Source organism: Ammospiza caudacuta, chromosome 18 (genome assembly GCF_027887145.1).
Source record: "Ammospiza caudacuta isolate bAmmCau1 chromosome 18, bAmmCau1.pri, whole genome shotgun sequence".
NCBI classification, from domain to species: Eukaryota; Metazoa; Chordata; class Aves; order Passeriformes; family Passerellidae; genus Ammospiza; species Ammospiza caudacuta.
In genome coordinates this window covers 13,994,625-14,017,989 of record NC_080610.1, presented here as the reverse complement: position 1 = coordinate 14,017,989, position 23,365 = coordinate 13,994,625, and the positions used below count along the sequence as shown (strand labels likewise).

The 23,365-nt window shown below is 52.1% G+C and overlaps 1 protein-coding gene across 1 annotated transcript in view; it reads left to right on the top strand.

Annotated features, from left to right (window-relative positions):
* NCOR2 (nuclear receptor corepressor 2) overlaps window positions 1-23,365 on the top strand; it is a 224,697-nt gene that overhangs the window by 100,887 nt on the left and 100,445 nt on the right. Inside the window, exons 5-6 of the mRNA XM_058816892.1 lie at window positions 9,312-9,491; window positions 14,581-14,694. Of these exons, the coding sequence (XP_058672875.1) occupies window positions 9,312-9,491; window positions 14,581-14,694 (294 nt within the window). The remainder of the gene's footprint in view (window positions 1-9,311; window positions 9,492-14,580; window positions 14,695-23,365) is intronic.

The window sequence follows — 23,365 nt, the reverse complement described above, 5'->3', positions numbered from 1 at the left end:
GTTAGCAAAGGAAAAGTAAACACAGTAATCATTTCACAGCCCTGTGCCTGCCAAACCAAGATGGAAATTCCAGCCTTGGTGGGAAGCTGCTGCTTTGCTAACAGATAATAACAAATTCACTGTGGGCTTATTCTTGCTATGGGAGCTGGGATGTTCAGGTTTCTGTGTAATTCCCTGGTCTGGGGAAGCAGAGGTGCTTCATGGTTTGCTGCAGGAACAGGCTGGGAGAGGTTTGTGGTTTTGAGCTCCCACAGCCATTCACAGGTAGAAGTGGTGTTTCTGCTCTGGGCCTTTGGGAACTGCTCTGTCCCGAGCTCTTGTGGTATTTGGTTTTTCCATGGTCAGTCTTGCTCTGATGGCAGAGTGAGTGATGCTGAAGGTGTGACAGATTTGAGACACCCAGATGCTCCCAACACCCTGAGCCCATCTCTGCTGCTGAATGGGGCCAGAGTTATTATGGCATAAAAATCTCCACATAAACCCAAAACACCCATGTAAGGTTTATGTTGCATGTTTTCCTGGGCTTGTTGAGGTGCAGGGCTTGGCTGCCAGCTGAGATCTGGAGCAGCAGATCCTGCTGTGTTTCCTCCCACCATCCTGCCCAGTGGGCTGGGGATGGCTGGCACTGCAGGATGCCACCTCCTGATGGAAAACCAGGCAGAGCAGTGAAGGAAATGGCTCCTCAAACAAGCAAAGTGCTCCTCAGACAAGTGGCCAGTGTCGAGGCAGCCCCTTCCACGTGTCTGCACAATTACTAGAACAATGAAGCATTGAGCATTGGGCTCTGATGGATGGTGCAGCTGACAGTCTGTGCACCACCCGTGCTCCTGTCAGCACTGAGCCTGCTGGGCTGCTGGGGCTGTGTCCCACATCCCTGCTGTGTGTGTGTCCCAGAGCTGCCTGTGGGGTGTTTGGGACGGTCACTGGATGTGCTCTGTGTCCCACATCCCTGCTGTGTGTGTGTCCCAGAGCTGCCTGTGGGGTGTTTGGGATGGTCACTGGATGTGCTCTGTGTCCCACATCCCTGTTTGTGTCCCAGAGCTGCCTGTGGGGTGTTTGGGACGGTCACTGGATGTGCTCTGTGTCCCACATCCCTGCTTGTGTCCCAGAGCTGCCTGTGGGGTGTTTGGGACGGTCACTGGATGTGCTCTGTGTCCCACATCCCTGCTGTGTGTGTGTCCCAGAGCTGCCTGTGGGGTGTTTGGGACGGTCACTGGATGTGCTTTGTGCAGCCTGGGGGGGATTCCTCAGGCGGTGGAGAGGCAGCAGAGGTGTTGTCCCCACTGTGTCCCTCGTGGTTTTACAGCTCAGGGGTTTTTGATGTCCTGCCTCTTATACCTGAGAGCACAGGCAGAGTTGGTGACCCTGGGGACACCGGAGTGAGGTGGTGACAGCAGCTGGCAGGCACAGCTCGCTGGGTTCCGTTGCAGCAGTTACTTCAGTTTGGGGAGGTGACACAGTTGGAGTGGGAGCTGCTGGGCTGAACATCAGCCAGGACATCACCCTGGGACTCACCATCCTGTGCTGTGAGTCTGGGGAGCCTTGTTGGGAGCCGTGGCTTGCTGCAATGGCTCTTGCATGCAAGAGGAGCTCTGGGCTGTCCCACAACACAGCTCAGCTGCTGCTCAAACCATTGTAGATCTTGTTTGCATTTCCTTTTTCCATCAATCTCCTCCCCAGTAGGCAGCTCAGGCTCTGGGATTTGGGTAAAATAATTATGGGTGATGGTTGTGAGAGAAGGAGTGTGAGCTGCCTTTCAGTGTATCTCACTGGCAGCAGTAGTGGTTAAATAGAGCTGTCTTCAATCAAACCCTCTAAATTTGATTCCCCTTCAAGCCAGCTTCCCAATATTGATGTTGTATGCCATCCTGATTAACTCCCAGCCAAACCCTGCTTCCCAGGGCTGCCCTGTGTGCATCCCGCTGGGATGTGTGTGCTGAGGAGTCCCTGCTCCTCCTCGGCCTCCTGCCTCCTCCCTGGCAAGAGGAGGAAATTTAAATGTTTCTGAAGAGCAACATTTCCATTTCAAAAGCTGTTCGTTCAAGTGCGTCTGGAGTGGGATTTCTCTCCCCCACTCCTCTCTGAATGGGAGCTTTAGAAGTCTCATTTCCTCTGCTTGATAACACCAGGCTGAGAAGGGCTTTTGTCTTTTCATTTCCCCTCAATTTTTTATTTTTAAATCAGTGAGGTTTGGAGAAGCTGCCGTGGTGGATTTTCCCTCCTCCTCCCCCCATCTTCGCCCATGTGCTGGAGGATGCACCTGGCATCACCCAGTGAAGGAAGGGGCTGGGGCTTCCTGGGGCACAGCCCACCTGGGAGCGCCCTGTCAGTGCTCCTGGGAGCAGGGCAGGAGGGTTTGCTGTCCTGTCAGTGCTGTGGAGCTCCTGGGAGCAGGGCAGGAGGGTTTGCTGTCCTGTCCATGCTGTGGAGCTCCTGGGAGCACAGGAGGAGGAGGTTTGCTGTCCTGTCCATGCTGTGGAGCTCCTGGGAGCACAGGAGGAGGTTTGCTGTGGCTGCAGCCCTGCTCACTGGTTGCCTGCCTGCATTTTTGGCTGATGTAGCTTTTCCACTTGGTGTGAAATTGTATTTTTATGGGATGCTCAGCAGAGAGCAGATGTGGTGCCCAGCTCCCACTTGTGCAGGACTGATGGGTGTGGATGTCACTGTCCCAGCAGTGCAGTGGCATTTGTGTTGTTCACTGGAGTATTGCATGGGTATAAAAAGGGATTTCTATTCTGCAGAAGCCTTTTTACAGCTCTTGAGCTTGCTTTTCACATGGCACCTAGGCCTGGAGGACTTTCTATGTGCTTGATTGGCTGCTGGGACTATTCCAGCACTGGGAACTTGCCTGCTGGGATTAATATGGACCTTGATGCTTCATCCCTGCCTGGTTGACATGCTGGGAAGACTCAGAAGTTGCTTTACTGCATGTGGTAATTGAAAGAGGATGAGTGGTATTGAAAAACAAAAAAAAAAACAAAAAAAAAAAAATAGGAGACTAAAGCTTTTAAAGGCATGGAGTGAGTGTTCATTCCCCTGGTTTGTTGGGTGGGTGACAAGGTGCTCTCTAGGCTGCCAAAGGAGGTTTGGGGATTGTGCCTGCACCCCCAGGCAGGGCACCCTCCCTGCCTCCCTGAAGAAACTCCCTGAGCAGCAGGCACAAATGCAGACAGAGGCTCTGGTGGTGATTCAGAGATCCCTGTGAAAGCTGCCCAAAATGGGCTGACCCCAGGGAGGGCAGGGGAGGTTTGAGCCCCAGCAAGGAGGAGCCATGAGCTCCCCATTGCCTTTAAGTGCTGTTCTGCAGCCGGGGGTGACCCCACTGCCTGGCTGAGTGCCAAATTGGGCAATTAAAAATTTCCCTCCCTGCCTCGGCACGTCGTGCAATCACAGTTTGCTCCTTTTTAGGAGGTTTCAAACGTGAGCTCGTGTGTGCAGTGTCAGCACGGGTGGCTGCTGGCTGAACAAATTACAGAAAGAGCTTTAAATTGCAAATGGAGGAGTGGAAGAGTTTGAGATTTTGTCCTCCCCTTGTGTGCTGGACAGCAGGGCCCTGTGTTGGCTGTAGCTCTGATAGAGCCTGGGACAGGCTGTGCTTGTGCTGAGCAGCTCAGGCTGCACTGCTCCATCCCGGCTTTCCATACCTGCCCAAACCATGCATTTATTCACAGCTCTTCTGGGGCACTTGCTGTTGGCCTGGAATGCTCCACACGTGCCAGCATCTCTTCCATCTCAGCCTTTTCCTTCCCTTTGCAAACTGCAATACCTTTCTGCAGCTTCCCAGAACCAGGACCTCGCTCTGCTTGCCTGCTCAGCTCCAAGTCATTCCCCTAAGGCAAGCACCAAGATGAGATTTTTATTAATTTTTTTTCTTAGACTTGGACACTTTTTCAGTGTTAACAAAAGGCAAATCGCTGGCAGAGAGTCTTACCAGATGTATCAACTGTACTGAAGATGCTCAAAGAAAAAGTTCCCAGAATCTTTCTGAATGTTGCAGAAAGGCATATTTTCTTGTAAACTTGTTCTTGGAAGTGACAGAGTTGTTTTGGCTGAGATTCCCTGTTTAGGGAAAAAAAAAAAAAAAAGAAAAAAGGAAAAAAAGAGTGGAAGTGTGCCTAAAGCCGATATTCAGCATGGAAAATTTCAGTCCAGACAGATACTGTTTGAACAAACTTAAAGTCAGCTGAAAATCAGGGATGCAGAATAGGCAGTGCTGGGGAATTCTTAATGAGAGGTGGAGCAATTAGCTCCTCGTGGTAATGAGTAGATGGGTAGGTGAGAATCCATCACTGCTGTAAGTCAGTGGGGAGCGTTGGCATTCAGTGCAATTATTATCCACTAATGGGGAGAGCAGGGAGGGAATGAGAGGCACAGCATCCATTTGCTGGGTAATGCCTTCGGCGGCGCTGGGAGTTTGCCTGAGTCAGGATTTCCGAATTTGACCCGTTATTTTGGGCTGTCTCTGAGCCCGTGAAGGTGTTTGTTTGGTGGTGCTGCTGTAGAATTGTGCCGTGTGAAATCCAGAGGCAGCAGCTGCTCACTGAACACACGGAGCAGCTCCTTAGAGCATGAGCAAGTTTTGTAAAACCAGATCCGAGGCTTTGGTTACTGCATTTACTGAGGCTCTGGCTGGCAAGGTTTTACCACCCTCGTAAATCTGCCGGGCAGGGGAGGCAGGAGGGAGGGGTCAGCATTTGGTACTGGTTTTGCAATTAAATTGCTTCAAGCTGTTGAAACATTGGGGGAAGGTTTTTGACCTACTTTCGTGCAGGCTTTAGAAATTGTTGGGATGTTTTCTGCTCTGTCTGCGTGGAATTCAGCTGGGTTACAGAGGAAAGGAATTTCGTGGGCCTGCTCATAAAGTCAGATCTATTTAAAAAAAAATAAAATTAAAAACTCGGCTTTGTCTTCAGACAGCTCCTTGGTCTCCAGCTCCATGAATTCCCATGAGAGCATGCAGTGAGTGAGAGAGATTCCCTGTTTTGCACATGCCATGGAGAGTGGGGATGGAGGAAGGAGGAGGATGCTGCCTTGGTCCCACACCTGGCATCCCTTGGGAGCACTGCTTGGCCTTGCAGGGCAACACCCAGGTGCTCCCCAGAGCACACTCAGGTCTCCATCCCGTTCTGGCAGCCCAGCAAGAGCCCAGCAGAATTTAAGAATTCAAACCTCATTTGGAGGGCCAGGCAGCAGAAAGAGCCGTTAGCACAGCAGATGGCCAGGAACAAAGGAATTGCAGTAACTCGATGTACTTTTCACTGCTCAGACTCCCTGACTTTTTGTACTCGTGCACCTCCCCAGGGAAAGGAGACATTAATTTTCAGCTCCATAACTTTTCCCCTCTGTCAGTGCTGTCATGCTGGGGCTTAAGATATGTCAGAATGTGTTGGACACTTTTCCAATTAAAAAACCAAATTCCTTCAGTCTGTATTTCACTCACTTAGGAGTTTTATATGTGTGTTTTTTCCCTAAAAACCTGACTGGGGTGTTGCTTTCCTGCTTGGTTCCCATCCCAGGGAGTGTGGGAAGCCCTGGGGGCTCAGAGTGTGATGCTGCTCATCCCTGGGCTGCTGGGCAGGGAGGATGAGCTGCTGGCTCTGCAGTCCCCACATGGATGGGCTTTGGGAGGGATATTGGCTGGGGCAGTGCTGGAATGTTCTCTGGCTGTGCTGCCATGGGAGGCTCAGGTGGTGGAGGCATCCTCACAAGGAGATCCCCAAGTTCATGTGAGGTTTTTTTTTGGGATTAATTTGAGCACAAATTGAGTGGCCCCAGCCTGTCCTCCCTGCTTTGGCAGTCTCCTCCAGCCCTGAGGACAGGAGATGTGTGAGTGGGCAGGAGTGGAAGACAACACCTCTTAATCCCTCCTGGTGCTGCAGCAGGAAATGCTGCTGCTGGCTGATAATTAGAAAGTGAACAGACTGTGCAAGAGATGATGTTGGCATCCCTAAATCTCTGTCCTGGGCTTGGGGGAGCATCACTAATGGTCTGGATTAGAGAGGCAGAGAGGCCCGGGCTCAGGGAGGATGATATGTAGGGCAAACACCGAGTGCTGAGACCTGAGCTCAGCCAGGCAGGCAGCTCTGCTCTCCTGGGACACACTGCTGGGCTCTGCAGCTTTGGGAGCTCCAGCTGATGCAGTCAGGGATCAGCAAGGTCAAAATGCACTTTGCAGTGAGATTCAGGTGCAGATGGAGCGGAGCTCCCCATGTGCTGTCTCCTGAGGGTGGGAAGCAGCTGAAAAATGACCCTGCAGGAAGGCTGGGCTGCATCCAGCTGTAGGTGCTGAGCTGAAGCAGGGCATAGATGTGTGTTTAAATCCCTCCACCTCACATGACTTCTCTGTAAGTATCAAAGGCTGGGTCAGTAATGCAAAATAAACAGGTGGAGATGGGCTGGGGCAGGTTCCACTGTGTCCTGGGACCACACTTGGGGTTCCCAATGAAATTTTTTCTTGTGACCCCAATGTTGGTGTGTTTGAAGGCTGGGACATCAAATTTGCCTAGAGCCTTACTTCTTCAAGGCCTCAATAGGCAGTTGGCTTTTCATTTTCCTTCCTCTCTTTTCTGCATGTATTTAAAGTCACTGCTCAATAGTGAATAGCAGGCTTGCTCCGTTAGCTGTGTTGGGAATTTTTATTCCTAAGCATGTAGAAGAAACCCACCCCAAAGTCTGGCCTTGCTCTTTGGCAACCTCCTCAGTGATAATTGTTTTCTTCAGTGCCAGCACCTCCTCTTGCTGCGGGGAGGTTTGTGCAGCCTCTGCCCCCCTCACACCCACCCTTGTTATCATATAAATCACAAAACAAGGCCAGGGATAAACAGGAGCTGCAGTAGCTGTTAGCCATGTGTAAAAACAAATCACATGGAAGCAGTATAATTACTGAGAAAATATCAACTTGAGTAATGCAGTAATTGTTTTCTTCCCTCCAGCAGATTTATTCCACCTCTCCTGGCTCTTGCTGGTTGGGAAGTCTGTGACTTCACGTTAATAAGGAGAATTTCACATTTCACACTGCACTTGCTCAGGGTATGACACTGTCTAGAGCAGGGGAATATATTTTGAGGGTTTTTTGAGAGCTGTAGGAGGCAGAGCACTGGTTGAAATATCTGAGCATGGGGGTCTTGCCCATGCTCTAAGGAGACTCTGGTCTTGGCACACCTCTTTTCAAGCCACTTTTGTGATTTATGAGAGCTTCTTTATGCCTTGCATAAATCCCTGAGCTCTGCTTTTTGGATGGCAGCACTGCACAGACGAGATTTTTGTTGTTTTCTTTAGTTTTGTTTTTTCCTTCTTTTTGCTGCTTGTCATTTTGTTGATTTAGAGAGGTACTTGTGACATGACAGTGCCCAGTATGTGAGGAGCAAGGACATTGCCTCTCTCTATTGCTGTAATCATCTCCTAGTACCAGATGATGATGATGATGTTTGTGCTGTGACTTGCAGCTATTTCCCTTACTCAGCTTTGCTGCTCTTTTGCTTCACATTCCACAAGGTAAAAAGATAAAAATGTATCAGGACCCAGGTTCCCAAGGTGTTTTGTTCCAAGTAGGAGTTTAAAGATGCCCTGTCCTGCACATTGGCAGACAAGAGGAAGTATCATTTGTTTCATGTGCACAGTGAGGAGCCTTTCTCTCCTGCATTTTTGGCAGGTAGCTTCCTTTCCTTTAGAAAAACCTACCCACTGCCACTTCCCCTTCCTGTGCCTTAATCTGAGCAAGATTTCATGAACAGCTAATTTATCTTTTGCTTTTTGTGGTTGTCCTGCTCCTCCTGAGTTGAGAAAAAACCAAAACCACAAAAAAAAACCCAGTTGTGGAGATCACAAAGCCTTCCCATGTCAGCAGACTGACCATTTTTAATATCTAATGCTGGGAAAGTAAAACAAGACAGGATCTTCTCTTCAGGATTCTGCAGAAAGCTCTCGTGTCCTTCTAGCTTCTCTTCTGGAAGGATGCTGGACACAACCAGCTTAGCCTTGTGGTGCCTTTGTGCTCCTGGGTGGATGGGCTGAGGCAGGGCAGTGAGAGCACAGAACAATGTTGGCTTTCTGAGGGCTGCAGTTACAAAGGTGGCAGAGTTGTGTGAGCTCCTTGCCTTGTCTGCCTGCCCCATCACTCCTCCCTCCCCTCCCAGCAGCTGCCCTGTGCTGCCTGCCCAGCCTGGCACTGGTTTAGGGTTACCACTGGAGCCACTGCTCCTCCTCTCCCCCTCCAGGAAAAGAAATCCATCCACTCACTAAACAAATGAATAGATAAACTTTCAATTAAGGCTCTGGGTGGCTGCCAGAGAGGAGCATCCTGGGTCAGGGCAGGCTGGTGCTGTGCTGTGATCCCATCTGTGTGGTGGTGGCTGTTCAACAGCTGCCTCAGCCCAGGTGTGCTCACCTGTGGTGGGCAGGCTCATCCAGGCAGCTGGGATGGCAGAAATGGGCTGCTTTGTTTGGAGCTGCAGAGGGGAAGGGTGAGGCAGGAGAGGCTGTGGGTGCTCCTGCCATGCCTGAGGCAGTGTGGCTGTGGATGCTCCTGCATCCTGGGCTCAGCAAAGCTGTTGCACTGCTGGGGACAAAGCTGAATGTTTTGATGTGTTTTCCTTCAGCCCTGGGTCATTATTGCTGCTCCCTGTCATGGAGGTTTTGCTGATCTCTCCAGTCTCTCTGACTTGAAGGCTCTTGTTGAGCTGAGAGCCTCTTTACCTGGAATTTGAAAAATGTCAGTTCGGTCTGTTTTTATCTTGACTCACCTATCTCCTTTTTCTCCATATTTGGGTGGATGTATTCGACATGCAACACTCAGAGTATCCCCAGGGTTTGGGAAGAGATGGAGAAAGACAGCCATGAAGGAGCTAGGAGCCTGCTTTCCTCCCAAGGGCTGCCCTCCCAGCCCCTTTCCTTCAGCATGGTTCATGCTGCTCTTGTCTCTGTGGCACAAGGAGGATGTGACTGTGGTGTCTCATTTTTGCCTTGAGCCCTCTGAAGGGACAGTGGTGCTGGGAGCTCCTGAATATGGATGGTTTATTGATCCTGTGAGAACATGAGCAGCTCTCAAGGTGGTGGGAGCCACTGAGGCTTTGTCAGGAGGAAGAGCTGCTGTCGTGTCCCTGGGAGAATAACCTGGTTGTCTCTGGAGCTGCTGGAGGTTGTGGAGCCCTGTGGTGATGTGATCTGGCAGCTGGTACTCCCTCGTCTAGCAGGTTTTTTCAGGGTTCTGTGCATCTCAGGAGGCTGGGAATGGGCCAGGGAGCTGTGGGAGGAGGAGAGAAGGATCCAGAGTCTCCTGGGAGAGAGCTGATGTGTTGTTTCACCCCTGGCAGGAGCGTGGCCTGCCTGGCAAGCTGGAGCCTGTGTCCCCCGTGAGCCCTGCGCACGGCGAGGCCGAGCTAGAGCTGCTGCCCGCGCGGCTCTCCAAGGAGGAGCTCATCCAGAACATGGACCGCGTGGACCGCGAGATCACCATGGTGGAGCAGCAGATCTCCAAGCTGAAGAAGAAGCAGGTAGGAGGCTGTGGTGTGGAGGGGAGCACGTGTCCTCGCTTCTGCATGGTGCCACAGGGCCCGTCCTTGTCCCTGCGTGGCCACAGGAGGGGAAGTGGCAGTGCCAGTGCACAGGATCAGCTGTTTCCCTGCTGTGACATGGGTGGTGGCTGCTGTGCCTGCAGTCTGGAGCTGCTGGTCACACGATGCTTTGGAAACCCAGCTTGTGGCTCTGTGCATGTCAGAGAACCTAAAAGAGAGAAAAATGTGCCCTCAGTGCCTTGGCAGTGGATGTGCAGGTGGTGAGCGGCAGAGCTGGAAGCACAGCCTGGCTTGTCCGAGTCACTGGACAGCCCAGTGCAGCACCAGGTCCTTTATTTCTCTTTATTTCTCCTTTCCAGCAATTGTCTCTCCCCAGTGCTGCTGTTGCTGCCAGTGTTCAGTACTGGGCTGTTTAACATTGCTGCAATGACCAAATGTCCCTTCCAGTGCATCCAGTCCCCTTTCTCTGGGGCTTGCCAGCTCTGCAGCCTTGAGCAGCATCTGGTGCAGCTCCAGTCAGGGCTGTGCTTGAGCAGGGATTGAATCTGATCTTCCTGGCTGCAGCTTTACCCTGCACAGGAGCACTTCTCAGCAAAAGGATGGCCCACTCAGTGCTGGCCTGTACATAATTACCATAAACCCATTAAGAGATTAATATGACAAAACCTTCAGGGACATCTGTGAAAAAAACACGGACTTAAAGGCTTTCACTTTTTAAAGCAAATCACTGCCTCTTTTTTTTTTCTGGTTGTTTTATTTTCTTTGCTTGGGATGAGTTTCTGAACTCCCTGATGGCTAATCCCAAACTGCCCAAGAGGAATGGCTTTTCCCAAGGGGCTGTAGCTGCATTGGAATTTGGGAATGGAGCAAAACCTCTACTGTTGAAGCTCCTTAGAATGAGCATGCACTTGCTCTTCCCCATCAGATCTCTATTTTCCCATACCAAACACAGTTCCTTTCTGTCCTGCAAGACAAAGCAGGAATATTTTCATTTTGTTTTCAGACAATATGGTTTAATTAATGCCAAGGACCCTTTTTGGCATGTGTTGCTGCAGAGGTGTCTGGGCAGAAGCAGCTGTGCTGGGGCTGAGGCAGAGCCCTGTGTGCCAGCTCACGGGGCCCAGAGGAACATCTGGAGCCATGGAAACCACAGAGGTTCCTCTTGCTGGTTTTGGGGTGAAGGCAGCCCTTCCCCTCTGCCACCTGGAGGGAGCACCTGGCTGCTGTCCTATGTTTTTAACTCATATTTGAGCAAAGAGATGCCAACCATGATCATTTCCTGCTCTGGAAAAAGGCTTCCCAAATGGGCAGGGAGGGAAGGTCCCTGTCATGGCAGCTGGGAGCACTGACAGCTCTGATGATCCACTGCCTGGCTTTTCAGGGGTGCTGAGGAGCTGCTGCTGGTGCTGACAGGAGCAGCATATGCTCCTCGCCCTTAAAATCAAACTGTCTTTCCGTGAGGAAATGGGGTTTTTATTGTTGGCTGTTCAGTTGCTTTATTTCTTCCCTAGGAACAAATTTTATGATTCTTCCTGCCCACAAAAATGCTCTGTTAAATGGGGAAGAAGGTGAAAGTGGCTGTTGGCAGTAAAAGTGTCCCCTCCCTTCCTTTTATTCTATTTTTTTTTTTAACTTTTGGCACATGGTGGCAAAGTTATATGGTAGCAAAACTGACCCCCCCACTATGGCCTCCTTCCCCATCACAGTCCTCCAGCAGAGCTAGCACATTTGGGAAAAAGTGATTTTGGAGCAGGGGGTCCTGTCTGAGATGCTCCAGGAACGTTTTGTGCATCTGTGCATCTGAGCTGTCAGTGCAGGAGCACGAGTGAGGGAAAGCAGTGAGCCTGGAACAGAAACTGCTCCTGCAGGAACGTCAGTGGAGCAGGGGAGAAATCACATGCAGCCAGAATATCCTAATGCTTTTCCCCTCTGTCTTTGGGAGGCCTTCTCAGGGTAATTAAACACACTTGTATGGAAAGGCTGCGCAAAAAAAAAAAAAAAGAAAAAAGCTTAAAAAAATCCCAACCAACCACAATCCACCATCTCTCTCTTTCTGGTTGTTCCAAAAATGGCAGGGAAGGCTCTGCCTGGACCTTGCAAGAAGCAAAGCTGAGAAACCTTCCCCAAACCCTGCACACCCCTGGCAGGAGGCCACCTCCGTCAGCCTTCCCCCGCTCATTCATGCGCCATATGCGCTCAGATCTCTCCGAGTCCTCTCTCCCCCTCTTCCTGACAGGGAAGGATAATCCTTATGCATTTATTCCTGGCAGCAGCACCGGGCTCTGAAGGAGAAATAAACTGCTGGGCTGCTCTGTGCAGCGGCAGAGCCTGAGCCTCCCTGGGCGCCGAGCTCAGCCAAGGGCTCTCCGGGAGTACAACACTCCCACCTGGTGATGGAGGTGGAGCTGCTGGCTGGGAGAGCTCCAGCCTTTCCCCTTCCATTGCTCGGTTTCCTGTGCTCTCTTTGAAATGGTTTCCAGAGCTGCCCTGTGCCTGGAAGGCTCTGCTCTGCCTGGGCAGGTGGAGCATCCCCAGTGCCCAGGTGTGTGTGTGACAGCCTTGGGTTCAGCAGGCAGGTGTCTGCAGCAAGGGAGCTGGTTCCTGCAGGGATGGGGCCTTCCTGAAGTATCTCCCACCTTCCTGAAGTATCTCCCACCTTCCCACCAGTGCTGCAACCTGCAGTGTCCCTCTGGAGCACATGGTCCAGCCAAAGGGTCTCTCTCCTTGAGTGGGCACCTCTTCCACTTGAGAATGGGCTGCCCTGTGGGTGATGGTGGCACCTTGCATCCCTTCCACACTGCTGCCCTGTCCTCTGTTTGGGGAGAGGAGGGAGGTCTTGGGCAGCCACTGCTGAGTGAGGGAGGCAGTGTGCAGCCGTCAGGACTCATCTCTCATCCTGCTCTCTCCCTGTAAAGGTCACAGTCCCAGCCTGGCTTTTGTGGCAGACCTTTAAGAAATCCATTGTGTCCCTGTCTGGGAACCCTGACCTATTTTGCTTTGCCATTTCCCACGGCTCCCAGGAGGAGCTGTCCAGGCTGCAGTCAGGTGTGCTGCCTCCAGCCCCTCCTCACATCCTCACCCAGCATCTGGCCCTTTAACATCCGTACAGTGCCCCACCACAGCAAATAGAGTTGAATTCTCTACTGTATTTCAGCTATAATTAGATTTGTATTTTTTTCTTCTAATGAGCTGCTTTTAATGAGCCTCCACTTAGTGGCAAACTTTCGTTTCCTGATAGGCCATCAAACCCTCTCCTCTGAAATCCCTAGCTGCACACCCGACCACTTGGCAGAATTTTTGTGGGTTTCCAGAACGATGTAGCCAAGTTTTGGATGCTTTGACTTTTTTTCTTTTTAAACACAAATATTTTCCCCAAGAGAAGTAGATGTATCTGATCCTTTTTGCTGGCTTGTTTGGAGTTTTTGGAGTTTATCCCATGGGAGTGATAGGGGGCCTTAGGAGGACACCAGGGAAGAGCTGGCAGGTCCTGGAAGTGCTGCAACTGTGCCAAATTCAGCTTTGCAGCCCATGGTTTCAGCAGTGGCTTCTCAGGGAGCTCTTGTCCCCTGTGCTGTGGTTTGGGCCACCTGAGAACAGCAGAGGGCTGAGGGCTGTTCCTGTGGTTGGAGCCTTCAGAGTGCCACCGTGGTGTGGCTGTTTGCAGGCAGGAAGGGACAGATCCCTGCAGTGCTGGGAAGGGTTCATCCCCCTCCAGGCTGCGCAGTTCCTGGCTGCTCTCACTCATGGCTGGAGTAACTCTAAGGCCATTGGTGATGCCAATTTATGGGACACAGGCTCTCCTGCACTGCCAGAGCCTGCTCCTCACTCTGGCTGGCAACAGCAGCTTTTTTGGCCTTATCTTGGTGTTCCCTAAACTGCTGCTTCTCCCTCTATGGGGAGAGGTATCCACCTATGGGGAGGTGGAGTGCACAGCATGGGGGGGCTTCATCCATTGAAACACAATTTTAGGAGTGTGTGTTTTCTCAGCCAAGCCATTCAACCTGTCTGGGTGCTTAAGTGCTTTCTTGGGTTCATCCCAAATGCATCCTCCTACCCCGGTGTGCTTGAGGTGTCATCAGCAGGAGCAGAGGTGATGGGGAGGAGGAATAGATGCTGACCTTCTTCTCAGGCCACAGCCACCAGTGTCTCTGGGAAATCAGTGCTGTGCTCTGTGCAAGCCAAGTCCCAGCTGCATTTTCTTCCTCACTCGATTTTCCTCATGCTTCAACAGGGGATGCTTTAGCTGCAGGAAGAAAAAACAGCAAAGATTTGGAGATGAGAGCCTAGCAGGGAAAAGCCGTCAGTGTTTTTGAGAGGCGCTCCCTCTCCCGTGCCTGTGCTGCCCCGCAGCTGCCGCGCTCGGCTGCGCTCTCCCTCCTCAGCTCTCCCTCCTCGGGCTGGCCCCAGGAGCAGCCTGCAGCAATCTGGGATTTCCTCTTTCAGCTGAGCAGTTCCTCAGACTTATGGGAAGGGCTGGGATGTCTCCTCCCACCTCAGTGTTGCAGGTGGAATGTCAGGTTTAGCTGCTGACCAGGTGATATTGCAAAGTGCAGGGGCGGCTGGTGCACGAGTCATTAATGAAGCACAGTCATCCCAAGGCATCTCCTCCAACCACTCCATTGGAAGGGGAAGCTGAGGCTGGAGAGCAGCCTTGCTCATCACCTCACCCCTGGCTCCTCCACCTCTCCCTGCACGCAGCAGCAGCTCCGGAGGCAGGTAGCAGCAAGGAGCCGGGCTGGAGCTGTGGTTTCATTTAAGTGTTCCCAGTAAAATCGTTATTTCTAGCCTGGGGCCCGTTCCAGGAGGCTCCTTTGAGGCAGGTCCTCATCCTCCATACCCCAAGCACGCCGAGCCACGAGCACAGGGCCGGTGCCTGGGGCAGGCAGCGCTGCGCCTGCGTGGCCGGGGCTGCTGGAGCTCTCCTCCCTCTCCCCTGGCTGCCAGGAACTCTCCTGCCATGGCGCTCTCTGCCTCGCTCAGGGCACCTCAGAGTGTCTCGTGTGGACAGGGACGGCTGCGTTCCTTGCTGTGACTCACCCTCCTCCTCCTCCCCCCTCTCCTTCCACAGCAACAGTTGGAGGAAGAAGCAGCCAAACCACCAGAGCCTGAAAAACCCATCTCTCCCCCTCCTATCGAGTCCAAACATCGCAGCTTGGTGCAGATCATCTACGACGAGAACAGGGTGAGTCTGGACGTGGTGGAGGGGCAAATGTGAGATTGTGCCATGTCATCGTGGCCAGGGATGATGGGGAGCTTGGTGAGGATCAGATGGGGGATTTTCCTGGCTGTTACCTTTGGGGTGGAGGCCATGGGAGTGGGATGGATGGAGCTCTGTCAGGATGGTGTGAGGATGGTGCAGATGAGCACTAATGTCTTCTGAAGAACCAGGCCGGGGGGTTTCCTGTGATCTGCCTTAGAGATGCTTCAGACTCCTCTCTGCTAAACAGTTTGCTTCATCCTCTCCTTTGGAGTGAACCAGCTTGAAAGCTGCCTCAAGGGGTGGGCTCTGACGTGGTGGGTGGGCTGCATGGATGGAGGGTGACATCTGTGCTGCTCTAATACTGGCAGGCCAGCTGTGAGCTCTCCTGGCTGTCCCTAAGCCCCCCAGGCTGGAGCAGCAAGGATGTGGATGCAGCCATGGCTGGATTTGTGGATATTTGATGCTGTAAATAGCATTAGCAAAGGTCAGGCTGGCATCCCTGGCTCTGGATCTCTGCCTTGACCGCTCATTTATCAGCCCCTGCCTGTAACAGCAGCCCGAGGAGAGATGAATTTTGCTGTGTGCATCGGAGCGAGGCTCAGAAATTGGGCCCTTTGGTAGATAATCAAGCATATTCATTTTCATTTAGGTGTTGGATAAAAAGGATGATTTTGCATAAAAGGAAAACTACCAGTCACTAATTATTTTGAATTGCGAGGCCTGCGATTTCACTGGGAGCTGCAGAAATCCAGGTGCCTGACTCCTAAAAAGAAAAAAAAAAAATCGCCTACCCTGCGCTCCCAGGCAGGGCAATTTTCCTGGTTTTCCTTTTTCCATCTGCTGCTCTCCCTGAGCTGGCACGGTCTGTTGTGTGAGTGGGTGAAGGCTGAGGTCGATGTGATTGCAGCATTAGCAGGCGCCAGCTGGTGATGGCTGCACAGCTCTGGGCTTTGGGGGCACTGCTGAGTGTTCTCAAAGCCATTCTCACCACCAAGGGCGCTCTCTGGGGGTCCTAGGATAGATGACTTGTGCCTCCTGTGCAAGGGGGAGGCTCAAAAGTGAGCTCTCAAATATTTTTATTCCTGTTCAATTGAGCCCCATCCTCCTTGGACAGTCTTGTGTAGCTGAACCACATTACAAGGGGAAGAAATGGTGAGGGTGAGGCAGGAGGGGAAGGTGATCTTCAGCCCTCACATCCCCAGCAGCCTGCATTGTGGCAGTCCCCATTAGCTGGGGCTCAGGGCTGGGTATCCTGCCAGCCCCCTGTCCTGCTTTGTCACCTCTTGTCTCTGCCCCTGCCAGCAGAAGGGTCACACACTTCCTGCTACCACCTTACAGCAGACAGGATCTGCTCTCCAGGCCTCAGGGTGGTCCCTTGGCATTTCTGCCATGGGTGATGGCAGAGATTGTGGAGGGCAAGCATGGAGTTCTACATTTCTCCTGGAGAGTCCATGGCCATAACCCCTGGGACACTGTCACACAGTGCCCATGGCCATAACCCCTGGGACACTGTCACACAGTGCCCATGGCCATAACCCCTGGGACACTGTCACACACAGTGCCCATGGCCATAACCCCTGGGACACTGTCACACAGTGCTCAGAGCTGGTGGTGTCCCTTTGTCAGAATGAGGGGGATCCCAGCCAGCTTGGTGCCAGGGGTTTCACCATGAGCCTTTGTGATGGGTGCGCTCATTCCAGGTGGGTGCCCTGCAAACAAAGGTCACGTTGCACACCAGATTTGTGTATAATTTCAAATCTGGCTCTGTGTTCATGTCTGAATTCTGCCAGGGATGGGCAAGCAATGATTCTTCCCTGTTCTTGTCAAGTTCCCTTGCGTGTCGTGTGTGAGGAGCCCATCTGTGGGCAGGAGACTCCAACCAAGAACCTTCCCTTTGGCTCGACAGAAACCAGAGCAGGCTGCAGGCAGGTTCCTCCTTTGGAGAGGTCTGTGGGCCACAGAGCACTGGCAGCATCCCTGGCCAGCTGGGATGGCTGAGGGTGGAAGGAGCCTTTCCTGTACCACAGCAGGGAGAGGCTGAGCTGGGGCTGCAGGGAAAGGTGTGCTTTGTGTTGTCTTTGTCAGAGCTCCAGTGACAAGGGTGGGAATCAGGATGTAATTGCCCTTCTGAAGAACATTCAGGGGCTCAGCTTTCAGCCTCTCTGTACTGAATGTTTGGGATGCATTTTAGTGGTGATTGCTCTGCCTTTGGGGCCAGGAGGAGGAAAGCTGGAAGAGGAAGGGTCTTGGGATTAGAGTCAGTTGAGATTGTGAGTTGGAAAAGAGTGAATGGTGGTCAGCAATAGGGTGGGTTTGATGGCAGCAGATCCTCCAGGTGTTTCTATCTCTGTGAATGTGGGAGGGGCCCAGACTCCTGTGCTGACCTGCAGCTTTGTAATTAATTGCAAGGTGAGTTGGTAGGAGCAAAGGCTGCAAGCCAGATAGAAATGTATTGATTTAGAGTGATGAAGGTCACTGAGCCAAATTTTAAGCTTTTCCGCCTCTTCTGTGCCGTGGAAAAGCAGTGAAGTTGATGCCTGGAGGTCTGCTTGTGGGAAAAGCGTTGGTATAGGCTGAGCCAGGGCTCCAGCCCATGCACAAAGGGAAGGAAAGCCAGATTTACTCGCATGGCTTGGCTTGTGGCTTGCTTGAGGGAGGCAGTGCACGCTAAGAAATGCAAATAAAAAGAGGATATTCAAGCCTCAGGAGGAGGCGAGAAAGGAAAGCACCCCAGAAGTGCTGGCAAAGCCTGAAACGATCTTTAAAGAGCAACGTTGTGGAAGGGGCAGCAAGCCAGCCCTTGTGCCAATCCCCGAGCAGGTGGGAGGCAGCAGCTTGGTGCAGGGGCTTCTGCTGGCTCTGGCTGGGCTCCGTGTGTGAGGCTGGGCCCTGTGTGTGAAGCTGGGCTCTCTGTAAGGCTGGGTGCTCTGTGTGTGAGGCTAGGCTCTGGCTGGGGCTCTGTGTGTGAGGCTGGGCTCTGTGTGTGAAGCTGGGGCTCTGTGTGTAAGGCTGGGTGCTCTGTGTGTGAGGCTGGGCTCTGGCTGGGCTCTGTGTGTGAAGCTGGGGCTCTCTGTGTGTGAAGCTGGGCTCTCTGTGTGAGACTGGGCTCTCTGTGTGTGAGACTGGGCTCTCTGTGTGAGACTGGGCTCTCTGTGTGTGAAGCTGGGCTCTCTGTGTGTGAAGCTGGGGCTCTCTGTGTGTGAAGCTGGGGCTCTCTGTGTGTGAAGCTGGGGCTCTCTGTGTGAAGCTGGGCTCTCTGTGTGTGAAGCTGGGCTCTCTGTGTGAGACTGGGCTCTCTGTGTGTGAAGCTGGGCTCTCTGTGTGTGAAGCTGGGCTCTCTGTGTGTGAAGCTGGGCTCTCTGTGTGAGACTGGGCTCTCTGTGTGTGAAGCTGGGGCTCTCTGTGTGTGAAGCTGGGCTCTCTGTGTGTGAAGCTGGGGCTCTCTGTGTGTGAAGCTGGGGCTCTCTGTGTGTGAAGCTGGGGCTCTCTGTGTGAAGCTGGGCTCTCTGTGTGAAGCTGGGCTCTCTCTGTGTGAAGCTGGGGCTCTGTGTGAAGCTGGGCTCTCTCTCTGTGTGAAGCTGGGCTCTCTGTGTGAAGCTGGGCTCTCTGTGTGTGAAGCTGGGCTCTCTCTGTGTGTGAAGCTGGGCTCTCTCTCTGTGTGTGAAGCTGGGCTCTCTGTGTGAAGCTGGGCTCTCTGTGTGAAGCTGGGGCTCTGTGTGAAGCTGGGCTCTCTGTGTGAAGCTGGGCTCTCTCTGTGTGTGAAGCTGGGCTCTCTCTCTGTGTGTGAAGCTGGGCTCTCTCTCTGTGTGTGAAGCTGGGCTCTCTGTGTGTGAAGCTGGGGCTCTCTGTGTGTGAAGCTGGGCTCTGTGTGAAGCTGGGCTCTCTCTGTGTGAAGCTGGGGCTCTGTGTGAAGCTGGGGCTCTGTGTGAAGCTGGGCTCTCTGTGTGTGAAGCTGGGCTCTCTCTGTGTGTGAAGCTGGGCTCTCTCTGTGTGTGAAGCTGGGCTCTCTGTGTGTGAAGCTGGGCTCTCTCTCTGTGTGTGAAGCTGGGCTCTCTCTCTGTGTGTGAAGCTGGGCTCTCTGTGTGTGAAGCTGGGGCTCTCTGTGTGTGAAGCTGGGCTCTGTGTGAAGCTGGGCTCTCTCTGTGTGAAGCTGGGGCTCTGTGTGAAGCTGGGGCTCTGTGTGAAGCTGGGCTCTCTGTGTGAAGCTGGGCTCTCTCTGTGTGTGAAGCTGGGGCTCTGTGTGAAGCTGGGCTCTCTGTGTGAAGCTGGGCTCTCTCTGTGTGTGAAGCTGGGCTCTCTCTCTGTGTGATGCTGGGCTCTCTGTGTGTGACTGGGCTCTCTGTGTGAGACTGGGCTCTCTGTGTGAGACTGGGCTCTCTGTGTGAGGCTCTCTGGCTCTGTGTCCCCCGGGCACAGGCGCTGCCCTGCCTGTTCCCACCGTGCCTGCCAGCCCCTCAGAGCCGCACACTGCCCGCAGTCATAGCCCAACAAAGGAGGCACCAGAACGGGCCATGGGAGAGGAGGGGTTACCTGAGGACACGCAGCTAGAAAAGCCGGAAAATCAAGTTAGCCAGCCATTCTGTGACCTACTTTCCTTTTGGCGATAGCTGTGGCTTTGCAGGCGTGAATGGTTTCTAATTTTAGCTTATGGTTCATCAGGGAAGTCTATATATTTTTCTCACCACCGAGCTGGGGATGGATGCGGGGTTGGGATGAGGGCGGCGCTGGGCTGGATCCCATTTTCTCCAAATTCAGGTTTTCTGATGCTAAATGCCCATCACGCTGCCGTTCCCTCTTGTGACCTACTTAACGTGTGTGATTTGAAAAGTTCCTCGGTGTCAGAGAGGATAATTATGGAAAATGTGACCTGTAATCCCCTCTTGCCACACTCTGCTGGACATGTAATTGATTTCCAGAGAAAAAGGGTGACTGTACAAATTCTGCTGGGGGAGAGTGGAGAGAAGCTGCTCTTGACTGCAGTCATATCCTGGATTATGAGGCTGTGGTTGCATTTGGGAAGCTTTTAGGAGACTTGGATTGTAGAGGAGCCGTTGATGTTCAAGATCCAGGTGCCTTTTCCCCTGCTGTGTGCTGACCCAAGCCATTTTCTCTTGTGTCCAAAGATGGGCTGTGAAGTCTCATCCAAAAATGTACTTGTTGGGAAATCTTTGCAGTATAACACAGAAAAACACACATTTGTGTATCTGAGCCAAAATTTCAACCATAAGTGTCAACTGTACCATTTCTGAAAGGATTATGAGAAAGGGAGTTAAAATTTTTGGTACTGTCTGTGGACTAACCTGACAACAGACAGTGGGCAGCATTGACAGAAGCATTTGAGTCATATTTTCAAAAGTGTGTTCATCCTTGAAGAAACAAAATTGTGTTTGAAAACAGTTCTGGGGGCTAAAATTGCCAAGAGCCATTGAAAAGTGCCATGGGAAGCTCAGGGGACAGTTTTGGCTGCAGGGGGCTCAGGGGCTCCTCTCCAGGAGCTGGATGCTGGGAGGGTGGCGCAGAACTACCTGGAAAAATCAGATTGGGATGGATGCCTCAGTTAAGAGGCTGACAGTGATGGAGACATTGGGGATCTCCTAAATTAAACCCTGTGAGTGATTTTAGTGTCTCCCCTGTGGAAGAAAGCTGATCTCTGCTGAGTCTGGCGCCTCAGAGGTGGTGGCTGTATGACACAGCCTCCTTGAGGACTTTAATTTGCAGCTCTGGGATGTGTTATTGTATCAACAGAATTTACCCTTCTTCCACCTCAAATCCCCACAACCTGGCCAGATCATCTGTGTGTATTTTTAGCTGTAGCTTTATTCCGCTGGGCATTCACAGGATTCCTTGCACCTGACTTCCCTTGAAATCAATTGAACATACCCAGGCTTGAAGATATTTTTGTGCTTTAAACAGAAATTTCCAAGTCCCTTGCTGTGCTCAGGGAGGGCAGCAGCATTGCTCTGTGCTTTTCCTGGGATACAGGGCTGGCAGTGTGTCCTGAAGGATGCTGCTACCCATCAGCCCAACAAGGCTTGGCTGGGTGAATTCTCCTGTGCGTCCCAAAAATTCCTGCTTATGTGCACAAGAGGTACCTGTGCCATCTGTCTGACCATTGTGGTGATGTGGAGCCCGCAGATGAGGGTGGTTGGAGGTCCCTGTCGTGCAGGGCTGCTGCTCAGAGGCCAGCAGACAAAGCAGCTCAGTCAGCTCCCTCTGAGACATTGCGCTCCTTTATCGCGGACGCAGAGGTCGCGTCAGGACGTGGCGTGACTCCGTCCTCTGCCACCGTGCCAGGGAGGGGACACCTCGTGCTGCGCCCCACCACAGCAGGACCAGTCTCCCCGTGTCACCCTGTGGGTGCCAGCAGCCAGGGGAGCCCATGCCTGCCCTGGGAAAACTGGGTTTGATGCAGTGCAGGCAGCGCGAGCAGCAGCAGCAGCGTCTGTCTCGCTCTTGAGATTGAGCTGGTGGAAATCAATAAGATTAAATTTTAATTCGTTTTCTGTCTTGATGCTTGTTCCTTCAAAAGGGCACAGCTATCTATCTATAAATCCAGCATTATGCTGTAAAATTGGAATTCAAAGGACTGTTTGGAACTTTTTCCATCCCCTGCTGCTGTTGTGTCTGTGCAGAGCACGTTCCCAGCTATCAGTTTACCCTCAAATACCTCCATAAAGCATTAATGCCCCATCCATAAATAAGAGAATAAATAAATGAAGATTTTTAGCATTGCAAAATATAATCTTGTCGTTAACCACTCACAGACACTGAGTGTGACTCAGATCCTACAGGGATTTGATGTCTGTAGAACTCTGATTTTCTATGAACTCCTGATTTACATGAGAAAGGGAGGAATGGGGCCTGCCTCGTCAGCACGGAGCTGCTGCAGTAAATAAGACCTTAACAGTAAAAGTGCTTTTGAGCATTTAATCTACGAGGCTTTTTTCAAATTCTGGTTTACATGGTAGTTGGGATGGGGCTTTTCATATTCGGCTGATGAAAGGGTCTTGTTTGTTTTGCTTTTGTTTCTAATAACTTTTATTCTGCCTCATCTGAGCTTGGTGATGCAAAATGGGCTTTTGGAAAGTCTGGAGGAAAACTAGAAAGGCAAGAATTCAGATACTATTGACATTTCTACATAATAAGATTTTTAAAAAGATAAAATGTAAACAATTACCCTGGAGTCATTGGGAATTTTAATTTTTTTATTGCGTTTTAAGGAAACTTTCATTTGTTTTGGCTTTTTAAGGGTCCTGGTGTCTGTTTCAGGATCTAGAGTTTCCAACAGGTGTATTGACTTTGAAGATTTGTCTGTGATTAAATGTAATATCTTTTCCAGACCAGATTAGGCCATGTCCTGCTTTTCTAGGTCTTGGAAGTAGTGATGAGAACTGCAGAGATCCCAAATCTGCTGGAGGCTGGAAGGCAGACTGCAACACAGCCCTGGCTCTTCGGTTGGGTGACTGGAGCTTTCCTGTAGCTGCTGCAGGGCTGAAATGTGGATTTCTGGAAGTTTTCTGTGCGATGCCAACACTTCCAGCAGTTTTGGGGTGGTGGAATGCTCAGCCATGGTTTGCAGTGGCTGGCACATCACTTTAACCTTAGTGTGTGTTTGAAGGGCACTGTAGAAGAGAGCAGAGTGGGGTGAGAGTGAGTGTGAGTGGAAACCCAGCTGTGTCTGGGGGCTCCCCACTGGCTGTGGATGGGGTGTGAGCAAGCCAAGGACTGAAACTGGCAGTGATGAGCCAAAGCCAGAGAGCAGCAAAGAACTGAAACGAGTGGTTTTGTCACACTGTGCAGGGTGGATGGGGAATGGTGTGAACTGGTGTGAACATGGCTCACATGTCACCGGTTTCCTCTGTTTTCTTACTGATGTGATGAGTCATCTGTAACCCCCTTTGCATCACCTGCTGGCCCCAGCCTTGGGGACAGTGCTCTGTCACTGCTGGTGGGGTGGGGAGATGGCTCCAGCTCAGCACAGGGAGCTGGGGGAGCTGCATCCCGCAGGCAGCCCTGGAGAGCATCACCTGGGCCAGGTGAGAGGGGCTGGGCTCATGCCGTGGAGGCTGGCTGAGGTTCCCTGTGCTCAGGGAGAGCCCAGGGGAGGGCACTGGTGCCTGGTGTGCCCAGAGCACCGTGCTGGCCGTGCCTGCAGGAGCTGTGGAGGGAGGAGTGTTAGAGCTGCTTTCCCTTCCACAGCACTGGGGCTCATCCCACCTGCTCTGTGTGTGTGGAGAGCAGCAAATTGCTGGGGTGGTTTGGCTCTCAGAGAGAGCACGCTGAGGTTTAAAGGACAGAAAAAAATAGCGCTTGTGGTTGTAGGAGTGAAAATCTTTCCCCATGGAACGGGCATTGCCAGGTTGTGGTTTGGTCCCAGCACATTTTGGCTGTGCTGCTTGCTTTCTGCTGCATGCACAGAGGTGTCTCTGAGGGTTTCCATGATTTCTGCTGACTTCAGCCACACTTCTCCTGAACTTTGTTTTAAACAAAATCCCTCTCCAGCCTGCCTCTTTGCCATGCTGCTCCCACAGCCCTGCCTGCCCGGGTACCAGGACAGGAATTTTTCCAGCACCATCCTGTGTGCAGTCTCTGCCTCTGGAAGGGCTTTGCTTATCTGTGTGCAGGACATGGCTGGTCCCAAGCAGAACCCCTC